The following is an 18,010-nucleotide window of genomic DNA, read 5'->3' as shown; positions in this document are numbered from 1 at the left end:
TAGTGACCCTATATAGGTGTCATGTCTAGACAGACAAATGTAAAAAAAATTAAAGGTTTTATATTTGTAGAGAAAAATTCAAACTTACCAAATTATTTTAAATTGTATTAGCAGGTCTAAGTTGTCCAAACGCTGGAAATCAGCCACAAATATCTGATTGGTGCATCTCTAGTAATATTTGTTTTGTAAAGCCACTAAAACAACAGTTTCCGTTTTTAAATAATTTAACTACTACAGGAAAATAAAAGACACCAGATTATAGAGCTCAGTATTTATTATTTTTTTTTTACAATAAAACATTCCATCACAATTCAAATAAAAGTCCACCCAAAGAAAATTCCCCTAATCTGTAAACCTATGATTTTGATTTAAATATTATGTAACAAACAATTCTCTCCCAATGCAAAAACAGAAGCATAATCTAATAATAATTACATAGCGGTTGTAATGTGAAATAAAATAAGGTGAGAAATGTCCCCATTAATGCGAATTTCCTCGTCTCTTCATTGTAATCACAAGAAGTTTTGCTTTGAGCTTTGGAAGAAAGAGGCTTCAGCTGAGATCTGGATCACAGGATTAACAAAAAAAAAAATTACTGAATCCTAAACATCACTGATGATGGACACAAAAAGAGCAGATAAACAGTTTACTAACCACTCTATAGATAAAGCAGTAAATTATAGGAAAGTAAACCAAATCATACTGGTGTAATGCTTTAGTTATTGTTAGTTGGCCATTGAAAAGACATAACATGGTTACATTATTTTACACCGCTTCCCCAGACACGTGTACCGACTTAGCTCTGAGACGACTATATGAAGTGAACATGCAGCTGAATAATAACGCAGAACCTGCAGCTGTAATCACCGTTACTTTGACTCTTCTGACTTATCTACATCATGGTTCGATTCTTTAAATACTGATTCTGTTTGAGGTAAAGGAACTGCTTCTGCTTTTCAGCCACATTTAGAAAAACTAAGACAAGAACAGCAGCCTCTCCGGGACTAAACATACACATAACTCCTCTATAATATAGAACCACTTACATATCTGGGGCCAAACAGTTTGTGTGATAACATCTTCTGCTAGGAAAAAGTTACAGTATCGCACATTATCCGTCAAGCTGGCTGCTACAAGTCCCTGTCCTCCCAGCATCCAAACAACCTCAACATTCGGCACCAGATGTGGCAAATGATGAGCAAACTGCTAGAACACAGCGATATTCCCTTTATTAGGCTGCTGACAACAACAGGGTTTAGATTTTGTCATGATTATAACCAGAGCATGGCATTCTGGGTATGTTTGGTGCAGTCCTCAGGTGGAGTCCCGTAGTTAAGGACAGACAAGACAGTGGCTCCCGAAAATTTACACAACCTAGGCTGCGTTCACACTGCAGCCTGAAGTGACCCAATTCCGATTTTTTGTCTATTCAGGATTTTTTTTTTTTGCCATGGCCGTTCACACTTCTAAATATGTGTGACCTGTATGTGATCTCCAATGTGAACGGCAAACGATCTACAAGTGCCCCGCATGAGCAGTAGAGGGCGCAATAGCGTCAGCGTTCTCAGTGTTTGCGGTAGTAAACATGGATGCTAACGGTGGAGCATAGCTTACACATTTGAAGTTGTTGTCCGACCAGAGCAGCATATTAACGTGGTTGCTGTTTGTCTTCCCACTTGGGCGTATCAGGACGCAGAATAGTGACGTTTGTCGAGTATCAGTGACACAAGTCAGATGAATGCGACCTGGAGGTTAGGTCACATTTGAATCGGATACGTATCGGCCTGGGTGGCACTCTAAAAACATCAGACTTGTATTGTTCAGACTGTCATGAAAAGATCAGATGCAGGTCGGATTACGGCAAAAAAAAAAAAAAAAAGAAAATCGGAATTGGGTCACTTCAGGCTGCAGTGTTAACACAGCCTAGTCACAATGACAGGTTTTTGTGACATTAAAATATGAGACCATGAACATTTTCCCCTCTAAATGTGACGGGAATCCTGCAGAGTTCAACTGAATTTAGAAAACCTGGTTACAACAGTTTGCACACTCTGCAACTAAATACCATTTGATCTACCTTCAGACTTCTTCAGTAGGAGTAAAAACATCTTGACTCGCCAAACATTCTCCAAATATATGAGATTGAGAGGAAGCCATTAATCAGACATCAAGAAGGTCTGTGGTCAAAATGGAACTGGTGTTTATGAGATTGTAATTTTCTAAGAATCCTCAGTGTTTGGTCCAAACCTTCCGTTTAGAAACGTGACTCATCAGACCAAAACATTCTCCCACATGGAGGTAGGTCATTTTCTTTGAAAGGAAAAGCTTAGTGGTCGTTTAGACCAAATTCAGACTTAACTGATGTTCGATGTACACACAAAATTTGATATTAAAACTGGAGCAAAAGGTCAAAGGGTGTGCATTCATGCAGACAAGTTATTGCTACTATTTTTACTCTTTAACCTTTCGAAACAGATTTGTTTTTTAAATAGTACAAAATATGTCACAAAAGGTGGAAAAAGTTTTGAAACAAGTCACCAAATCACAAAATTATGACAATGTGAAGCATGCACATCAGTGCGTCACCATGACGACGAGTGCAGCTCGATAAGCCAACGCCATGCCAAGATTGACCCGAGAGATAAAGGTCCAACCTGCCATCTTTGAAGCGGTGCAGCCTGTGGAGCCACGCTGATAAGCATCAGAGGGATTCTATTTATACTTCCTGTTTCCTGTTTGTTTTTATTGTGAAGACGTTGAACCCTTTACTGTCGAAGTAAATCCCTTTGACCGCATCAGGTGGCTCAAAACGTTTAGCGGTGCCACAAAAATCATGTGGTTGTGGCCTTTCTCCTAATATGACAGCTAATATTAAACACAATCATTCCTTTTTCCCCAAAGCTTTACATACATAATAATCTTTACCATAGAAATATATAAATATTATAAAATGTACTTGTTTTTCACTATGATCAAGCTTTTTAAACTCCATAAAATCAGTACATTACAGGACAGAGACGAAGCTTTAGCAACTTTAGGTATAAAAGCTGAACGCAAAGTGGAAGTTTGGCCGTTTATGACGGGTCTCTGAAACAAACGATGCCAAACTGGCTAAATGTGGCGAGTGGATGAAAATAAAACCCACTAGACTGGATCTAAGGCCGGAACTGTGTAACAGTCATAATCTGGTGCTAATTGAGGCCAGTCTGATCAGGCGTTCCTCCTGTTTCCAGAGCACACTCCACCCCCCACGCCGACACCCGGTGAAGGGGAGGGAGGAGGTCATTGTGTACCTTGAGGGGTTCACCGTAATGCTGCAGGACGGTTGGGTGACGGCGCGGCCATCACGACGTAGGTGCGTTCTGATTCTGGTATATGGACGCCTTGTCTTTCAGAAGGTCCAGACATAAATGGCAGCTCCAGCTCCCTGAATGATGACAGAGAAAGACGTGTTGGGAAATGTTTAAAAGTTGATGCTCCGATGAGTCTGGTGACGTTTTATCAGCTTTACCAAGGAGAGTCAACGACTTGTTTATCAAAATGATGTTCAAGAAAGTGTTGGACTTTATTTTGCTGCCCCAGTCCTAGTGCATAGCTTTAATGTTTGTCTTTTCCTGATGATGCAACAAGATTTGGGCCAAAGGTTTAAATTTAACATCTGTAGTTCTCTGGCTAAAACCACATTGAGGTCCAGCTCTCATTTGCAAGACAGATCTGGACAGAAATCTGTGCTACTAAATCCCATTTATAATCTATATTTTTAAATATATTGCCCATTGCAGTATAAATCAATGTTTTCTCAATATTTTCAAGGATTACTGACTGTAAGAGACCAGCAGGTGGCGCTAATTTGTTCATATATGTTATGAAAAACAAAGGTGTGGCATCCTAAAGTCAATACCGCAGATATAAAGTAAAATACATCGTAATTTCTTTTTCAAATTATTATGGTGTTGTTATTCGACAAACAAAACAATATGAATCGTTTTGCATTCATAGGAAGGAAAAGTTTTCAGGCATTTTGAAGTCAAGATTTAAACAAAAAGTGGCATTTAAGGAGTTAATTTCAGAAAGACATTGAATATTTGCTTTGCATGATGAGGATGAAAGCTAATAATAGTATCCATTTTGAAATATGTAATCAGGGAATAAATATGTCTATTACTTTATTTATTGGAACGTTATTTTGTGTTCTAGGACAAAAAGTGGGACATTTATAATAAAATCTGCTGCCACATAAAAAAATAATAACGGTTTACAGTCTCTAGAGAAGGTTTACAATGATATTTATGGAAATTTTTGACCATACTAAAATGTTTTTGTATGCTGGAGCATTAAGAGTTCCTTATACTGGCCGAGGCCGACTTCTGGGCTCGACCCACCAGGCTTATAATATAGTAATCCTTACTGAAGCATTTTTAATGCGCCAGAGAGAAAACCGCGACAAATCCAAGAGTTAGTTTGACGTCTCATGACTAGTCAATGTCAATATTCAGGGGCAGCATGGCTCTGACAAATGGAGACAGAACCTTATCCAGTACTTTGAAAAAGTTAAATAGTTAAGATTCCTTATGTGCTCTTCAAACTGTCTTCCTCCATGAGAAATGTGTTTTTTTCCCCTTTTTTTCCATTTACAAATTCTAAGAAGAGTGGGGAAAAACAACAAAATAAAAGGGCGTTGTAGGTAAATGCTTTCTGTTTTTATCAATATATCAACATTTATCAACGGCCGACTGCGATAAAGCTGTCCTGATACAGACTCTCCCATCCATTCTGAATTAAACTTGATTTGTGAAGATTTGGGCACACAGTTTTTGATAAGAGGCTCATTGTCCAAAACAGTGTGTCATTAATGAAGTTACCTTCTGGAGGTTCAGACATCGGCGGGTTGAGACAGTACATGTGATAGCCTCTATCGCAGTCATCACAGAAGAGAAGCTGATCCTTGAAGAAACACAATCAGAACTCATGAACTTTCTTAGAGAACTTCTTTGGCCCTTACATTAAAGTCTGTAAAGGACAAATCCAGCTTAAATACCAAACATTATGATTAATATTTCTCTGAAAACTTAATCAGACTGCTGAATTCCCATTAATTCACACCAATTACTGCACATAAACCTGAATGTGTGCATGTAAACAATTCTAAATGATGCAAACATCAGCAGAAAATATGTTGCATGATTCTTTAAAAAATATATATTGATAATTAGTTTGGCTGCAAGTATAGCCAAGTACAGAGCCTGATACAGGAGGAAGGTGCCCCACCTGTAGAAGTTTCCTTTACAACAAACTAGTAAAAACCTTTAGGCTTTGTCCACAAAAAAATGTTTGTTTATTATATCCTTTTCTAAAAGGTTCCTAATCAAAGCTGCATAATAAAAACAGGAGATGTAGGCTAAAAAGAATTAATAATTGCCAAAATAATAAACTAAACAGTTCTGGGGCCTCCACAACCTGGGCTGCTACCCTGTTAAAGTAATTGGTGGCTCACTTAAAACTGGGCAGTTCTGCAGAGCAATTCCTGCATTTCAGAGCCCAACTCCATACTAATATTAGAGACTCACATCATTTTCAGAGGTACCGCACATGTTGCAGCATTTGCACTCTATGCACTGCCAGCGATACGTCTTCACAGCAGCCATCATTACAGGAGTAAACTGCAGGCAGGAGGGGTGGCCTGTGTTCACCACACACAGTAACAGAAACATTCTCACAGATTAGTGAACAGGTCTATGTGTGCAGTATGCATGCCTCTTTCAAAAACCTCAAGGACGTACCAGAGCGTCCACAGTCCGAGCAGGACACCAGCTCTTCTGATTGGCCCGTCTTGTGATTGGTTTTGGAGTCTCCCAAGCAGAAATCGCAGTAGTTATTAGGTAATGCAAGACCATCTGGGCCTTTTTTGGGAGCTGCTTAAGGGAATAAAAAAATAGTTATTAGTTACCAGAGATGCCTGCATAGTTACACAGAAAGTCTCTGGTGCTCGTTTCTTACTTTTTGGCTCCTCGGGCAGCGGGAGGGTCGGCTCGTTCATCTCCAGGTCGTCCTTCTCCTCGCCCTCCTCCTCCGCCAGGTGCGAGTGGGCGTAGTGGTAGCTCAGGCCTGGGCGGTTCTTGTAGCGCTTCCCACAGACTGACACCAAAATAGGAAAACATATTTTCAAAAAGAAGAAAAAAAAGCACAAATATGCGCAGTAAAAAAAACGCAGTGAAAGGTGAGAGTCTAACCAAAGCGATTTATTTTATTACTCTCTCACTGAAATAAAAGACCTGCTGTGTTTCTGAAGAATAAAGAGCTTTCCACATATTAAGGCTGCGGTGGTCTGAGAGAAGTCTCTGTTAGACGGTTCATGTGGGGAGAAGTGATGATGTGTGAGACAAACAGGAAATCACTTTTAACCCACAAAGTTTCAATGTTTTTTATAGTGAATATTAAAATAGGAACAGCATTACAAGCTGAAGTCACAGAAGCAGAAATGGGAAAATACAGATGACACGTTCTGCTAATTTTATTTTTTTTTAAATGTTGCTTTGTAAAATATTCATACTATCTAGTTTCTAAAAAAAAAAAATCTGACAAGTGCGTCATGCATTTGTATTCTGAGCCAGAACTTGGTTGAACCATTTTTCACTGAAATTACAGCCGTAAATCTGTCAGGGTATATTTCTAACAGCATTGCATGTCCAGGGACTGAAATTTATGTCTTTCATTCTTTGTAATAAAAGGCTCCAGCCTGGTTAGATTTGACGGAGAGAGTTTGTGAACACCAGTTTTCAAGAATTGCTATAAATTACAAGCTTTTAAACGTGAATGCGCTCTAATCTGACTCAATTCTCTGGAGTTCTGCCTGTTTTTACGATTGTTATCCAACTGGATGTTTTTTCCTGAATGTATTTCGTCAATCCTGGCAGACTATCTGGTCTCTGCTAATAAAATGCAACCACCCAGCATGATGCTGCCACCTACATATTTCTACTATAGTGAGGTTGTGCTCAGGGTGATGTAGGCTCGCTTACCACCACACACAATTTTCATTTTGATCTCAGCTGACTGAGCGCTTTGTTTCACTTGTAAGGGGCAAAAATGTAACAGATGGGAACTTTTGATGGCGTTCTTTCTATTCTTCCACAAAACATACGCATGTCCAATGTATGACTGAAGGCAGGAGTGTTGACAGATTCTCCTTCTTGAACTGGGAATCTCTGCAGCTCCTCCAGAGCTACCACAAGCCTTTTGGCTGCATTATGGCAAGTGTTTATTAATACACAGGTGGACTATTTATTAATTGGGTGACTTCTGTGAGTATCAAAGTACAAAGGAGGAGGGGGCGAGGACAAAATGCATGCCACACTTTTTAGATTTTTACTAAAAAAATAAATAAATAAAATTACGCATTTTCCTTCCACTCCAGAGTTGTGCTCCACTTTTTGTGGTGCTTATTATGTGAAATCCCAGGTAGATACACTAAAGTTTGTAGTTATAGTGAGACAAATAGTGAAAAAGTTCAGGTGTCATGATTATGTTTGCAGGGTACGGTCACTATTTAGGTTTAGTAAACAACTAAAAGATGCAGTTAAAACTATGAAATTATTCAGCTCTTCAGCTTCACAGTAAGCATCAATCTTAATCATAAATGATTGGTTGGCATAATTCCAAGTAAGACTTTTACAACTGAGACGAAACCCCCGCCCCCTCCAACAATAATCCCTTGGTTTTCATGTGCTCTGTAAACCACTGAGATTAAAGGAGATTATGTGATACCAGGCATCCCCATCTTGAAAACAGTACAAAGATAAATCCGTGTGAAGCTGCCACTCTGGGAGGGTGGGGTTGTTATGTGATGTGTGTAACAAGTCAAAGACTACACTTCTCCTTTCACCGCTGCACCAAGCTCTGCTTTTTTATTTCCTCAAAATGCTAACCACCACATTTCATCATCTGTCAGCTAAAATAAGCATCTTGGGTGAGAGTCTGAAGATCTAAATAAGCACATCAAACCATGTGACTGTAGACGGTGGCTGAACAGACTGAAAAGGTCATGCAAACATCAAACTGACTCGATATCAAAGCAAAGGCCTTTAGAAAAAATAGAATGTGAAATGAGTGAATGTTCAGAAGGGTGCAAACAAAAACACGGACAAAAACCAAACCTCATGCATTAACTAAGAAGTTTAGCTGGAAAATTTACTGACACTCATCTTCAAGAACTAAACTTAAGCTGAGAGTTACTGAAACCTTCAAAATCTGGTTCATTACATTTGGATATGAGAGTCTATGTTTTTGGCCAAGAGAAACTGCAAGCAAAAGAAAAAAATCCTCCTTCCAGAAAAAAAAGAACAGTGACAGTACATAAAAATACATACATCTACTCAGTAACAGACAATGAGAGAAAGAAGTGATGAAGAGAAATCTACCTCTTTCAGAAGGTTTTGAAATGTGCTTTTGTTTGATAGTGTCTGGAAGAGAGAAGAGAATCAGAGGAGAGCACAGACAGAAGATCAGAGAAACAGAAACAGCAAGGAAAGCGAAACCGTTTCAATAGAGGCAAGAAAAACAGTTCAAGAGGTACAGATTCTCAATTTGAAGATAGGAAAGAGGTGGAGGAAACCAACAGAACAGCAACAAGAAGCAGCAGAACTTTAGCTTTGTTAAGAGATTACTGTCGCATGAGGACTCACTGTCACAGGCGTAGGGTTTGTCCCTGTCCTCCAACGCTGCCGTGTCCAGCTTCTTCCTGCCGCTACCCACTCCTCGACCCTGCAGACGAGGCTGGAGTCAACCCAAAGTCCGGATAAATGAAGAAAAAACACACAGTCAATTTTTACCTTCCCTTTCCCTTTGCCTCTTCTTTTAGGCGTGTCTTCCTCGTAGTCTTCGTCGTCCAGGTCATCCAGGAAGTCGTCTGGCTCGAGGATTCTCTATGTTGAAGAGAGGAGGAGGGTGGAAGATAAATAGAGCGGATAACAAGTCCAGGTTGAACATCTCATTTAATGTCGGCAGTAAATGAGATGTCGGCTGTGAGAGCAGGAACCTTTCTAATCCGGGTGGAGGAGTTCAGGCTGCCGGTGTAGTCGCTCTGATTGGAGTCTTCTTCTGACCCCCGGATGTCAGCCGGGGTCCGTTTGTCCAGAGGTTCCCCCTTCAGCAAGGCCTCCAAGCTGCTGCCATCCGACGACAGCAGGACGTCCTTCTTCAACCCCAAATCTAATTCTAAGAGTAAAAAACAGATCGAAACTTAATACTTTGCTTTGATGCTTCAACATGAAAGTCATTTTTTTCCATCATAAATGAAGTGAGGTATCCTGCAGTTTTACCAGACATGTTGCTGAAAACCTAATTAAATTGAGAGCAAGTCGAGCTCGTTGCCGTGGTACCTGACTTGACAGGAGGGAAGATGAGGCGCGGGTCTTCTGGAGGATGAGATCTCCGTTTCTTCCTCCACCTCCTGGCTGGGTACGTGTAGAGCTGACCCGGAGCCATGCCTGAGGAGAGGAGAGCACGTCACTGACCCGTCCAGATCGATGGACGCTCGGCAGGCTGATGGAAGCACTCAGACTAAATGACTCAGCAGCAGCTTCCTTCCTAATGGAAGATGCCATATCTGATCTTGGTGTGTTGAAGTTGTCTCTTTGTAGCATTCAGAAGGAAATTATAGCTGGCAACACCAGATGCTAACCCAGCTATAGCGCCTGGCAAAAGTATTTACACCCCTTAAGCTTCTTATTTTCTTACTTTATAGCCACAAAATGATATAACTGCAGCTCAAAAGGGTTACAAGTTTTTTGGGTGTACATCTCTCTGATCAGCTTTCTTGTCCTTGCTGAACAAAAGTATTTCTACAGAATAATGCTGCCGAGAGAACCTCTTAACATGTTTACATCTTTCTTCCATGAAAGCCACAACTGTAGCAACAACTAGTAGTTACGACGTCAACTGATTCTCGACCCTGAGCTGTTGACCTCTGCACATAATGAAATCCATACAAAATGCTCAAATACAAATTTGTGGTTGTTAGGAAATTAAATGTGTAAATGAACAGGTAGGAATGCTTTTGCAAAGTGTTTACATCTCCTTAGATTTTTGCTTCTTACAAAGGGTTTAAGGGCTCAGAATGGACTTTTGAAATTGGTTCTCATTGTTGCATCTGTGTGACGATAATCGAACATTTCACCCCCTCTCCATTGAAAGCCATTTTGTGTTTGGTCTGAATTTTGTGGGTGTGTTTGTTTAAGCGGAAAACACCAGGATGGTGCTGCAGAGGGAGATCGGCTCGGTGTGTCTGTGTAAAAACGAACATCCAAAAACCACCTGACTGCGTGTCGACAGTTCGACTTCGGTCTGGTTGTGCTAAGCTCTGTAAAATCTCTAAGAGAGCAAATCTGGATTATTACCAGGGCCCCGGTGTCTCTTCTCCATCCAGATGTAGCAGTTGCTCTGAGCCACGCCGGTCTGAGAGTCCAGGAACGGCATCCGAACGCTTCTCTCAGCGCACAGCCTGGCGTTGTAGTTGTGACACTGCTCCAAGGCATCTCTGTAGTACTGCTCTCCCAATCTGAGCAAAACAAGAAGTTGCAAGAAGTTGAAATATTAAATTCATAAGAAAAAGTCCAACAGCGGTTTGGTACCATGAGTCATTTCTAATAAAAAAAGTAAATGTGTGTGTGTGTGTGTGTGTGTGTGTGTGTGTGGGTGGGTAAGGGTTCAGCCTCATCAGTGTTTCCTGAGGCTCGTCTCACTGCTGCACAAGCATGTTTTTACAGTGGCAGTGAGAAACAGTTGGTGACATTATTTAAAGTGATCACAGTGACAGGCCGGCCGCAGCAGCTGGGCCTCAATCAAGACTCCAAGGTCGACAAAGTCAGACCAGGTTATTTACGAACACACTTAAAGGAGAACTCACTGACTGACTCCTAACAAAATATGGATAAAAGGGAAAATCAAGGAAAAAACATTAGAAATATACAGCTATAGTTATGACTTAGTCTGGATTTATTACTTAAATTAACTTAAACAAGCTCTGACAATGTCAAGTATTAGTGAAGTCTAAATAACAGAGAGCTGGGTTTTTATCCACACTTCCTACTTTGTAGAAGAATTACAAGCAGAGTAAAAAGTTGGATCTGCAACACAAACTAGCCAAAAAGTTTTCTTCCACTGCAGGAACTGAGCTGCAGTTGGGCAAGAGACTGGCCACTACCCAGCTACCGGTATTTCAGCGGTCGAGTCTACTTCCTTAAAGTTACTCCAGTTAAACACAGAACTTAACCGTACCCAGCAGCTCTCGAGTGGAAAAAGCTGACAGTAGTATTTATTTGAATATCAATCATACAAAAAAAAAGTTTCCAGTAAGAGAATATCACTGCTCAGTTCAGAAAACTGAGTCATGAGCTCAACATTTAAACTACACATCAGTTTATTTACTTCCTAATAAATCTGGTGCTGAAAAATGCGACTTGTGAAATGAGTCAAATGTAACCATTTACTATCTGTCTCAGTCATAGATTTACATACGACGTATTGTTTCTATTAATATAATAAAGTTCTATTGTGGATAAAAGTATCTTAGTTTTTGTTTTTGATAAAGCTTCTAGCATTATCCTTTGACCATTGTTCTTATCAGACTTGGTAGAGCTCATTTTAATTGGTTGGTTTTCCTGCAAAGACTTTGCTTTGAGGATGTTGTCATGGTCAGACCAGAAACAGTTTAATCTAAGCTAACTTTACCCATTTCAGAAGATTTTTGATCAATGTACAATTGGTACACCCAACTTTGTTTCAGCCACGGGATCCGAACTGTCACTCTCAATGACAGATTTGCTAGGATGACAAAGAACAACCACAAAATGACAAAGGCTTAAGTATAACGTGAACAGGAAGTGACAACAGCACCATAATCTACAGAAAGGGCAATTTAACATCAACATGAACTGGGAGTATAGTTTCCAGACAGAAATGCTTGATATAGTCAAGCTTGAATTAAATGTGGTGCTTTCTTCTGGAGAAAAATGTTTGCGTTATTATGCTAAAATGTTACTAATCGGGACTCAGGGTTTCTCCCAGTGTATTAAAAGCCTGGTGGGCCACCAGGCTTTACTTGCACCCCCACCAGGCTAAGCATTGCTTATTTATTTAAGTCTTTTTAAAATGTTTGTATTTTTTAAGACTTTATAGTTGGTGTTCAGGTATTAATCTCCAATGTTTCAATAACACATAATCATCAAGTGATATTTTCAAATTTCCTGCCAACTTTAAACATTTATTAACTCAAAAACATGACAGGCTGCTGGATGAATGATTGCCCTGGCACCCAACCAGCAGGCTTATTAAGTTTTCTGGGAAAAACCTTGGGAGTGATTAATAAATTATAACTTGTATGTATAGGTTCATCCACAGTTTATTAAAATTTATGCACCTAATTCTTGTTTCTAAAGTTTATTCAAGCTTTAAGTTGTAAACGTATTCCATCTTTCAAAAACAACTGTTTAAATTACTTCTTAAAAGCTTAAAATCGATTTAAAAAAAATTATGCTTATAAGTGTATGGAAAGTTTGACAGGAACTGGTGAATACAAACATACATTAAAAAAGTTATCAAAGCACGTTTTACATATTTTCAAAGCATTGCCGAGGTTATTTGAGGACATGTGTCGGTATGTTGTGTGTGTAATCTCAGTTAAAGGCTTGTAATTAGAGTCCAACATTAACCAGGGTTCAGGCTGCACCGCTGCATCATGAGGGAGACAGCGGAAATGGAGGAACGTTTGAGCTCACGCACACGCCTCATCAAAGCAATAAACTTTGCACCTCAAAAAGAGTTGCAGTGATCTGATCTAAAGCGTGACAGCCACAGAAACGTCTAAGCTGTCAAAATTAAAGAAAAAAAACTTCACCGCCAGTGTTTCATTCATCAAAAAACTAGTCGGCCAGTTGTCCTAAACAGCGTTGGGCTCTTTAGCTTGTTAGCGTGCGAGCCACCTAGCTGCGTCGACCGTTTGACCACAAGGACGTAACAATTAACAACACCGACACCACAAGGAAACTTCACACACGTTTCTCAACACATATTAGTGACTCGTGTGTGTAGAAAAGTACAAGTTGCGTGTCTGCTAACTTCCACTTCCATTCCAGGATGTAAAATGACAGACACGACGCTTCGACAGCGTTGGCTAACCAAACTAAAACAGAATGCTCCTAAGCTAGCTGGCTAAATAGTCGGTGAATGAGTAACTATACAGACGGAATAACGTGACTGAGGTGAGCGTCACCTTTATAGGTATAAAATCTGCAAGGAAGTCCAGTACTTACAGTTTGACAACATTCTCAACAACAGCTGCCATCTTGCTTTAAAACACGGGTAAAGTGCCTGCCGGGTAATGAGTGCCCCCTGTCTGGACTTGTAGGCAGATGGAGCAGAAGCTTGAATTCGTGCGGCTCCCAGTGGCGAATAGGTGTCACTGCAATTATTTGGATGACATTTTAAAAAACTTTAAGTTCGTTTGTTTTTTTTTGTTTGTTTTTTTTTTTTGCCCCAATGGAGTTTTGTCAATGAGTGCAGGCAAAAGTATTAACAATTAAACGGTTTCGTATTTTATCACATTACAGCAAAAAAAAAAAGTTTATTGGGACAACATAGGTGAAGGAGGTGTCCAGTTTTACTTTTACCTGTAGGATATTTGTCTCCCTCCGAAGGCTTCCATGGGGATTTGGGCTGCTTTTCTGTATGATGTCCTCCTTTTTGCATTGCACTGTGTATATGTAGTTTTGACTGCTGAAATTTATGTATTTTTTTTCTTTCGCTTGATATTTATAAACTATTTTTTTGCTGAATCCTAATAATATAGACATCCTTGGTTGTTAAAAATGTTGAAAAATTAAACACTAGTCTGAAGAATCTCAGTTTGGACATCCATTTAATCCCTCTTTTTAATGCAGGGTCATTTTTTTAATGACCCAGCATAAAAAAAACCTCTTCACAAATTAAAATAAAAGAAACCCAACCACATGTGTTGATTAAACCGTTTTATTATTCCTAATATTAGATGTAGATACACAAGTCAACAAACAGTATTTTTGATTTGAAATGAAAATGCTCCACAGCACACTGACATCGTGTGGAAGAGTCTGGCATTACAGACACGTACCTGAAAAAAAATGGGACAGCAGTTGTAATTTTTTGCAATACGTTGCATTAGTAACAGTAGTAGTAATAGTAACAACAGTAGCAATAATGGTCATAAGAGCAATTAATACAAGTAGTGGTATTAACAACTCTGAATTACAGAGGAAGGAACAGACATTTGTCAAAGGTACTGAGAAATGAGAGAAGAAAAGGTTTATCAAGTGCTGCAAGACAGACCACTGGATGAAAAAATACAAGCTCCCAATGGACAGCAAATATTCAGCATTCTTCTGAAAGAGGAATATAAACTGTCCGCAGTCTATATTCAACCACATCTAATACTCAACATGTAAAAGCTGTTTTTCTTCATCGATACCAGTACTCTTCAATCCAAAAACCTGCTTGACATCAATATTGCATACTTTTTATGTTCTGGTCAAAGCTCACCAGTAGCACAAAGTTATATATTTTTTTTTAGAAAGGATGCAATATGCAACATCAAATCATAGCCAGTTGAGGACATTCCAACAAGACTGGAGTACCAAAGTCTTATTAATGCGAGTATGCGTGATATAGAGCCTGTGTACAGTATGTCAAGTATGAGTTAAGCTTCACTTGACCAAATTCAATTGAGTTCATTCACATTCAAACGAGCCAGTATGAAAATACACCGTGTGACCTCTGAGCTGGAGCGCAGCGGCAGCATCAATCGGATGTGGTATTAAATGTTGGGAGAACGGGCATCACTGGGAGTCACACCAGCTTGTCCACCAAGAAGGAACGGCGCCTCTCTTCCAATTTGTGCCAATTGCATTGGCTCACATAATGCATGTTATGTGGTTCTTTTATTGTGGCTTAATTTCAGGCAACCTAAACTGAAACTGGAAGCTCTGCATCATGCCTGGAATATTCAGTCCTACAGATAGAAACAGGTGTGCTTTATAAAGTTGGGGCTGCCTGCTCTTAACCAATCTGCGTTCAAAAGGAGTTCAGGGATTTCCTTTATCTAAATAGTCCTTGTTTGGACAAGGAAAAGAAAACCAGTTGGTTTAAAAGGTGAAAGTCACCTCTTTGCCATTTTGTACCCCCACTTTGTACCTACATGTTGCCATTTCATGTCATACCAATTATCTTTATTAATGATTGGGACAAATCACTATGAAGTCTACTCTTGGAAAAATGACCAACGCCCCTTTCGAGCTGATTTGTGCGACCATCCTGCAGTTCAGATCGACTAGGCATGGGGCGACTAGCAGTCTCAAGATGCATCAAAGTGAAGAGAAAACAAAATAAATCTCCAACACCTTCCTCTTGTTTACAAAAAAAACAAAACAGGATTTTTGAAAATATCCCTACCTGCGAAACAGTCATGGCATGAAAATGGACCTTTTTAAATCTACAGCTGAGCAGCATGTCTGTTAAGGAGCCTACTGCAGGCTAGCTACCAGAGCAGGTAACCAGACTAATTAACTAGCTAACAGCTCGTATTGCTCTATAAAAACCAAGAACAGTAAAAAAACTATAGTATTCTGCATGGTAAGCACTTGAAAACTAACAATAAGACAATATTACATAAGCTTGTTTTAAATGTTGGTTGAAATTATGTGATACCTTGGTATTTTTAACTCTGATTAAAAATACCAGCCCATGCCTAGGTGTGACATCCATATAGGTAAATACTTTTACAAGTCATGCCACTCAAATACCAGATTTGTAGGGGTACATATACTGTTAAAAAAAAAAAAAACACACACAAATTGCAGCCACCGTTTTATACCGTTTACTTGGTTTTGTGTAAGATCAGGTGCAGCTATGAACAATTGTGTAAATTTGTACTAATGTCTACATCCTGTAAAGGTCCTTTTCATAAACAATATCTGAGGAAACCATCACCTAGTATTTGCTTACATTTGCTATGCTAGAGTGAGTTTCTCCCTTTTGTCTGCCAAATTACGTCTAATTGTTACGTCTAGACGTGATTAAAAGCTGATGTTTCCAGAATAAGTTAACATAAAAAGTAGATGGTATTGCTCAGACACGTACAATAATCAGCCCACATTGTCATGCCATATATTCAAATAATAATAAAAAACAAAATTAGCAAAACAGCTCATTAAACTACCTGCAGGACCGTTTTCCTCAGTAACTTGTCTGCTTGTAAGCAGAGCTTCTCATGGTCACCATCATTGCATCTAGACTAATAATCCACTGACATACGTTAGGTCATTGCCACAGGGCACATGGTTAACATTCACTTCTTTGTACTAAGAAAACTTTAAGACTGTTTCGAATGAAGGGTGTGTTTGTAAAAAGGGATCAGAATAAATGTAGTGTGTTCAAGTAAAGGTCAGGCTCATGTCAGGTTGTAGGAGAGCACCTAAAGCATCTTCATCAATGCCCTTCCTGTCTTACTTCCACTCCCCTCGCTTGGAATGAAATCTGTCCTTCAGTCATGCTCTCATCACCGCAGTCTGCCGCTCATCTGCCAACTGTCCCCAAAGCTTTCATTTCGACCAAAACAATGGAAAATAGTTTAGGAGACTAAAACAAAGAGGAGAAAAATAATGTCTAGAGGAATGTTACTGGTTGCAGCTACTATAAAGCAAAAGGAAAAGTAACATTTTCAGAAAATTACTCCAGTGATATTTTGCTTGTGTCTGGTTTTCGAAAAGCAACATCCATCCAACCATGTTTAATCAGGAACAAATAAACATGCAAAATCCACAGCACCACAACTCACACACGCTCACATTGTGTGAAAACTAATCTCTGCTTTATGAAGGAAAAAAAAACAAAAAACAAAGTTAAAAATCAAGCAGAAAAGATCACTCAAAAGAAATAATCAAATGCAGGCAAAATCGGAGATAAACAAGAAAAAAAGAATTATAAGACCACTAATTAAATATATGTATATATGATTTTCCCAGTGGTACCTGTGATCATTTAACACACACGGCTAAAACTCAAGCTTTATTTTTGTTGCAAAACACCTCATAAATGTTCTTTCCTAAAGAGAAAAAAAAAATACAAGGGCAAGACCAACATTCTCCACTAGTTGAACCAAATTTGTTTCTCTCCACAACATAGATCAAGGTCATTAGCTAATTAGTTTTCTTCTCAAACCATACATTGCAAAAGATAAATATTAATAATAATATTAATCAAGTTACTAACATCAACATAAAAACAAACAGATGTTATCGCCCCCCAAAAGAGGACGCTTGTGAGGAATGGAAAAAAAACACGATTAGTAGTTTTCCTGGAGACTCCGTCCGCTAGGAGTCACTGTGAGACGATTCCTGCAGAGGACGAGCCGCTTCAGTCGTCTGACCTGTCCCATCCAGCTGATGTTACAGACTTATACTAACAAGCTTGTCTGACGCTAGTTTGGGTGATAAATGTGAATAGTAAGTATAGATTTGGAGAAAATAAAGTAAACAAGAGATTAAAACGCTGAGGGAGATAAACAGAAAAGGAAGTCAAAAAGGATTGAAGAGTCCCAAGTGACAGATCTGTTGGCAATTCCTCGGGTCCTGCATGGAGAGCAGTGCGTCTGTCTGACCTGTGTGTACCTTTCCGTCCGCCTGCCTCAGTCTGTGGAATTTTTTAGATTTTGGATGTTTCCATTTACAAATGTCCTATTTCTTCTTGCCAAAGAAGCTGAATCTCTTCTCACGATCCTTCTCTTTTCCCTCTTTGTTGCGCATGGTTACGCCTTCTCCTGAGCTTGGCGAGATGGGGGGCATCGTCATGGCGCGGCTGAGTCGGGGCGCTCCCGGCGAGTCCCCTGATGCCGATGGGATGGAGCCAGCAATGGACTGAATCCAGGAACTCATTTCCACCTTAAAAAAAAACAAAAGAAAAAAAACAATAAAGGTTTTATTATACC

At 39.5% G+C, this 18,010-nt stretch overlaps 2 protein-coding genes across 10 annotated transcripts in view; both read right to left on the bottom strand.

The window, feature by feature from the left end:
• Positions 1–256: 256 nt before the first annotated feature.
• Positions 257–13,396, bottom strand: LOC102228975 (zinc finger protein ubi-d4-like). Of its 5 annotated transcripts, none has more exons than XM_023342573.1 (12): positions 13,308–13,396; positions 10,395–10,555; positions 9,378–9,485; positions 9,035–9,213; positions 8,829–8,921; positions 8,682–8,760; positions 8,418–8,459; positions 5,998–6,135; positions 5,781–5,915; positions 5,568–5,680; positions 4,863–4,944; positions 257–3,427 (listed from the first exon to the last, which is right to left on the bottom strand). In XM_023342573.1, the coding sequence occupies exons 1-12, from the start codon at positions 13,337–13,339 to the stop codon at positions 3,345–3,347; spliced, it is 1,245 nt and encodes a 414-aa protein (XP_023198341.1). In that variant the 5' UTR covers positions 13,340–13,396; the 3' UTR covers positions 257–3,344. The 5 variants fall into 5 exon arrangements, with proteins under 5 accessions (XP_023198341.1, XP_023198343.1, XP_023198342.1 ...); XM_023342575.1 differs by having other exon boundaries at positions 4,863–4,938; XM_023342574.1 differs by having other exon boundaries at positions 5,781–5,912.
• A 610-nt stretch (positions 13,397–14,006) lies between these two features.
• Positions 14,007–18,010, bottom strand: part of LOC102229236 (spectrin beta chain, non-erythrocytic 1-like) — a 56,608-nt gene continuing 52,604 nt past the window's right edge. For all 5 annotated transcript variants that reach the window (XM_014470210.2, XM_014470211.2, XM_014470212.2 and 2 more), the window contains one exon: positions 14,007–17,963. In XM_014470210.2, coding sequence (XP_014325696.1) covers positions 17,760–17,963 — 204 coding nt within the window. In that variant the 3' untranslated portion in view covers positions 14,007–17,759. The remainder of the gene's footprint in view (positions 17,964–18,010) is intronic.

Source organism: Xiphophorus maculatus, chromosome 11 (genome assembly GCF_002775205.1).
Source record: "Xiphophorus maculatus strain JP 163 A chromosome 11, X_maculatus-5.0-male, whole genome shotgun sequence".
Taxonomy (NCBI): Eukaryota; Metazoa; Chordata; class Actinopteri; order Cyprinodontiformes; family Poeciliidae; genus Xiphophorus; species Xiphophorus maculatus.
This window is presented reverse-complemented; position numbering and strand designations above follow the sequence as displayed.

Excerpts from the sequence above, each read along its gene's own strand:
- LOC102228975 (XM_023342573.1), bottom strand. The coding sequence starts at position 13,339 with ATGGCAGCTGTTGTTGAGAATGTTGTCAAACT. Across the intron at positions 9,486-10,394 it reads GAAGAGACACCGGGGCCCTG|GCATGGCTCCGGGTCAGCTC; the intron begins GTAATAATCCAG and ends TCCTCTCCTCAG. Across the intron at positions 4,945-5,567 it reads GCGGTACCTCTGAAAATGAT|GATCAGCTTCTCTTCTGTGA; the intron begins GTGAGTCTCTAA and ends TGTTTCTTCAAG.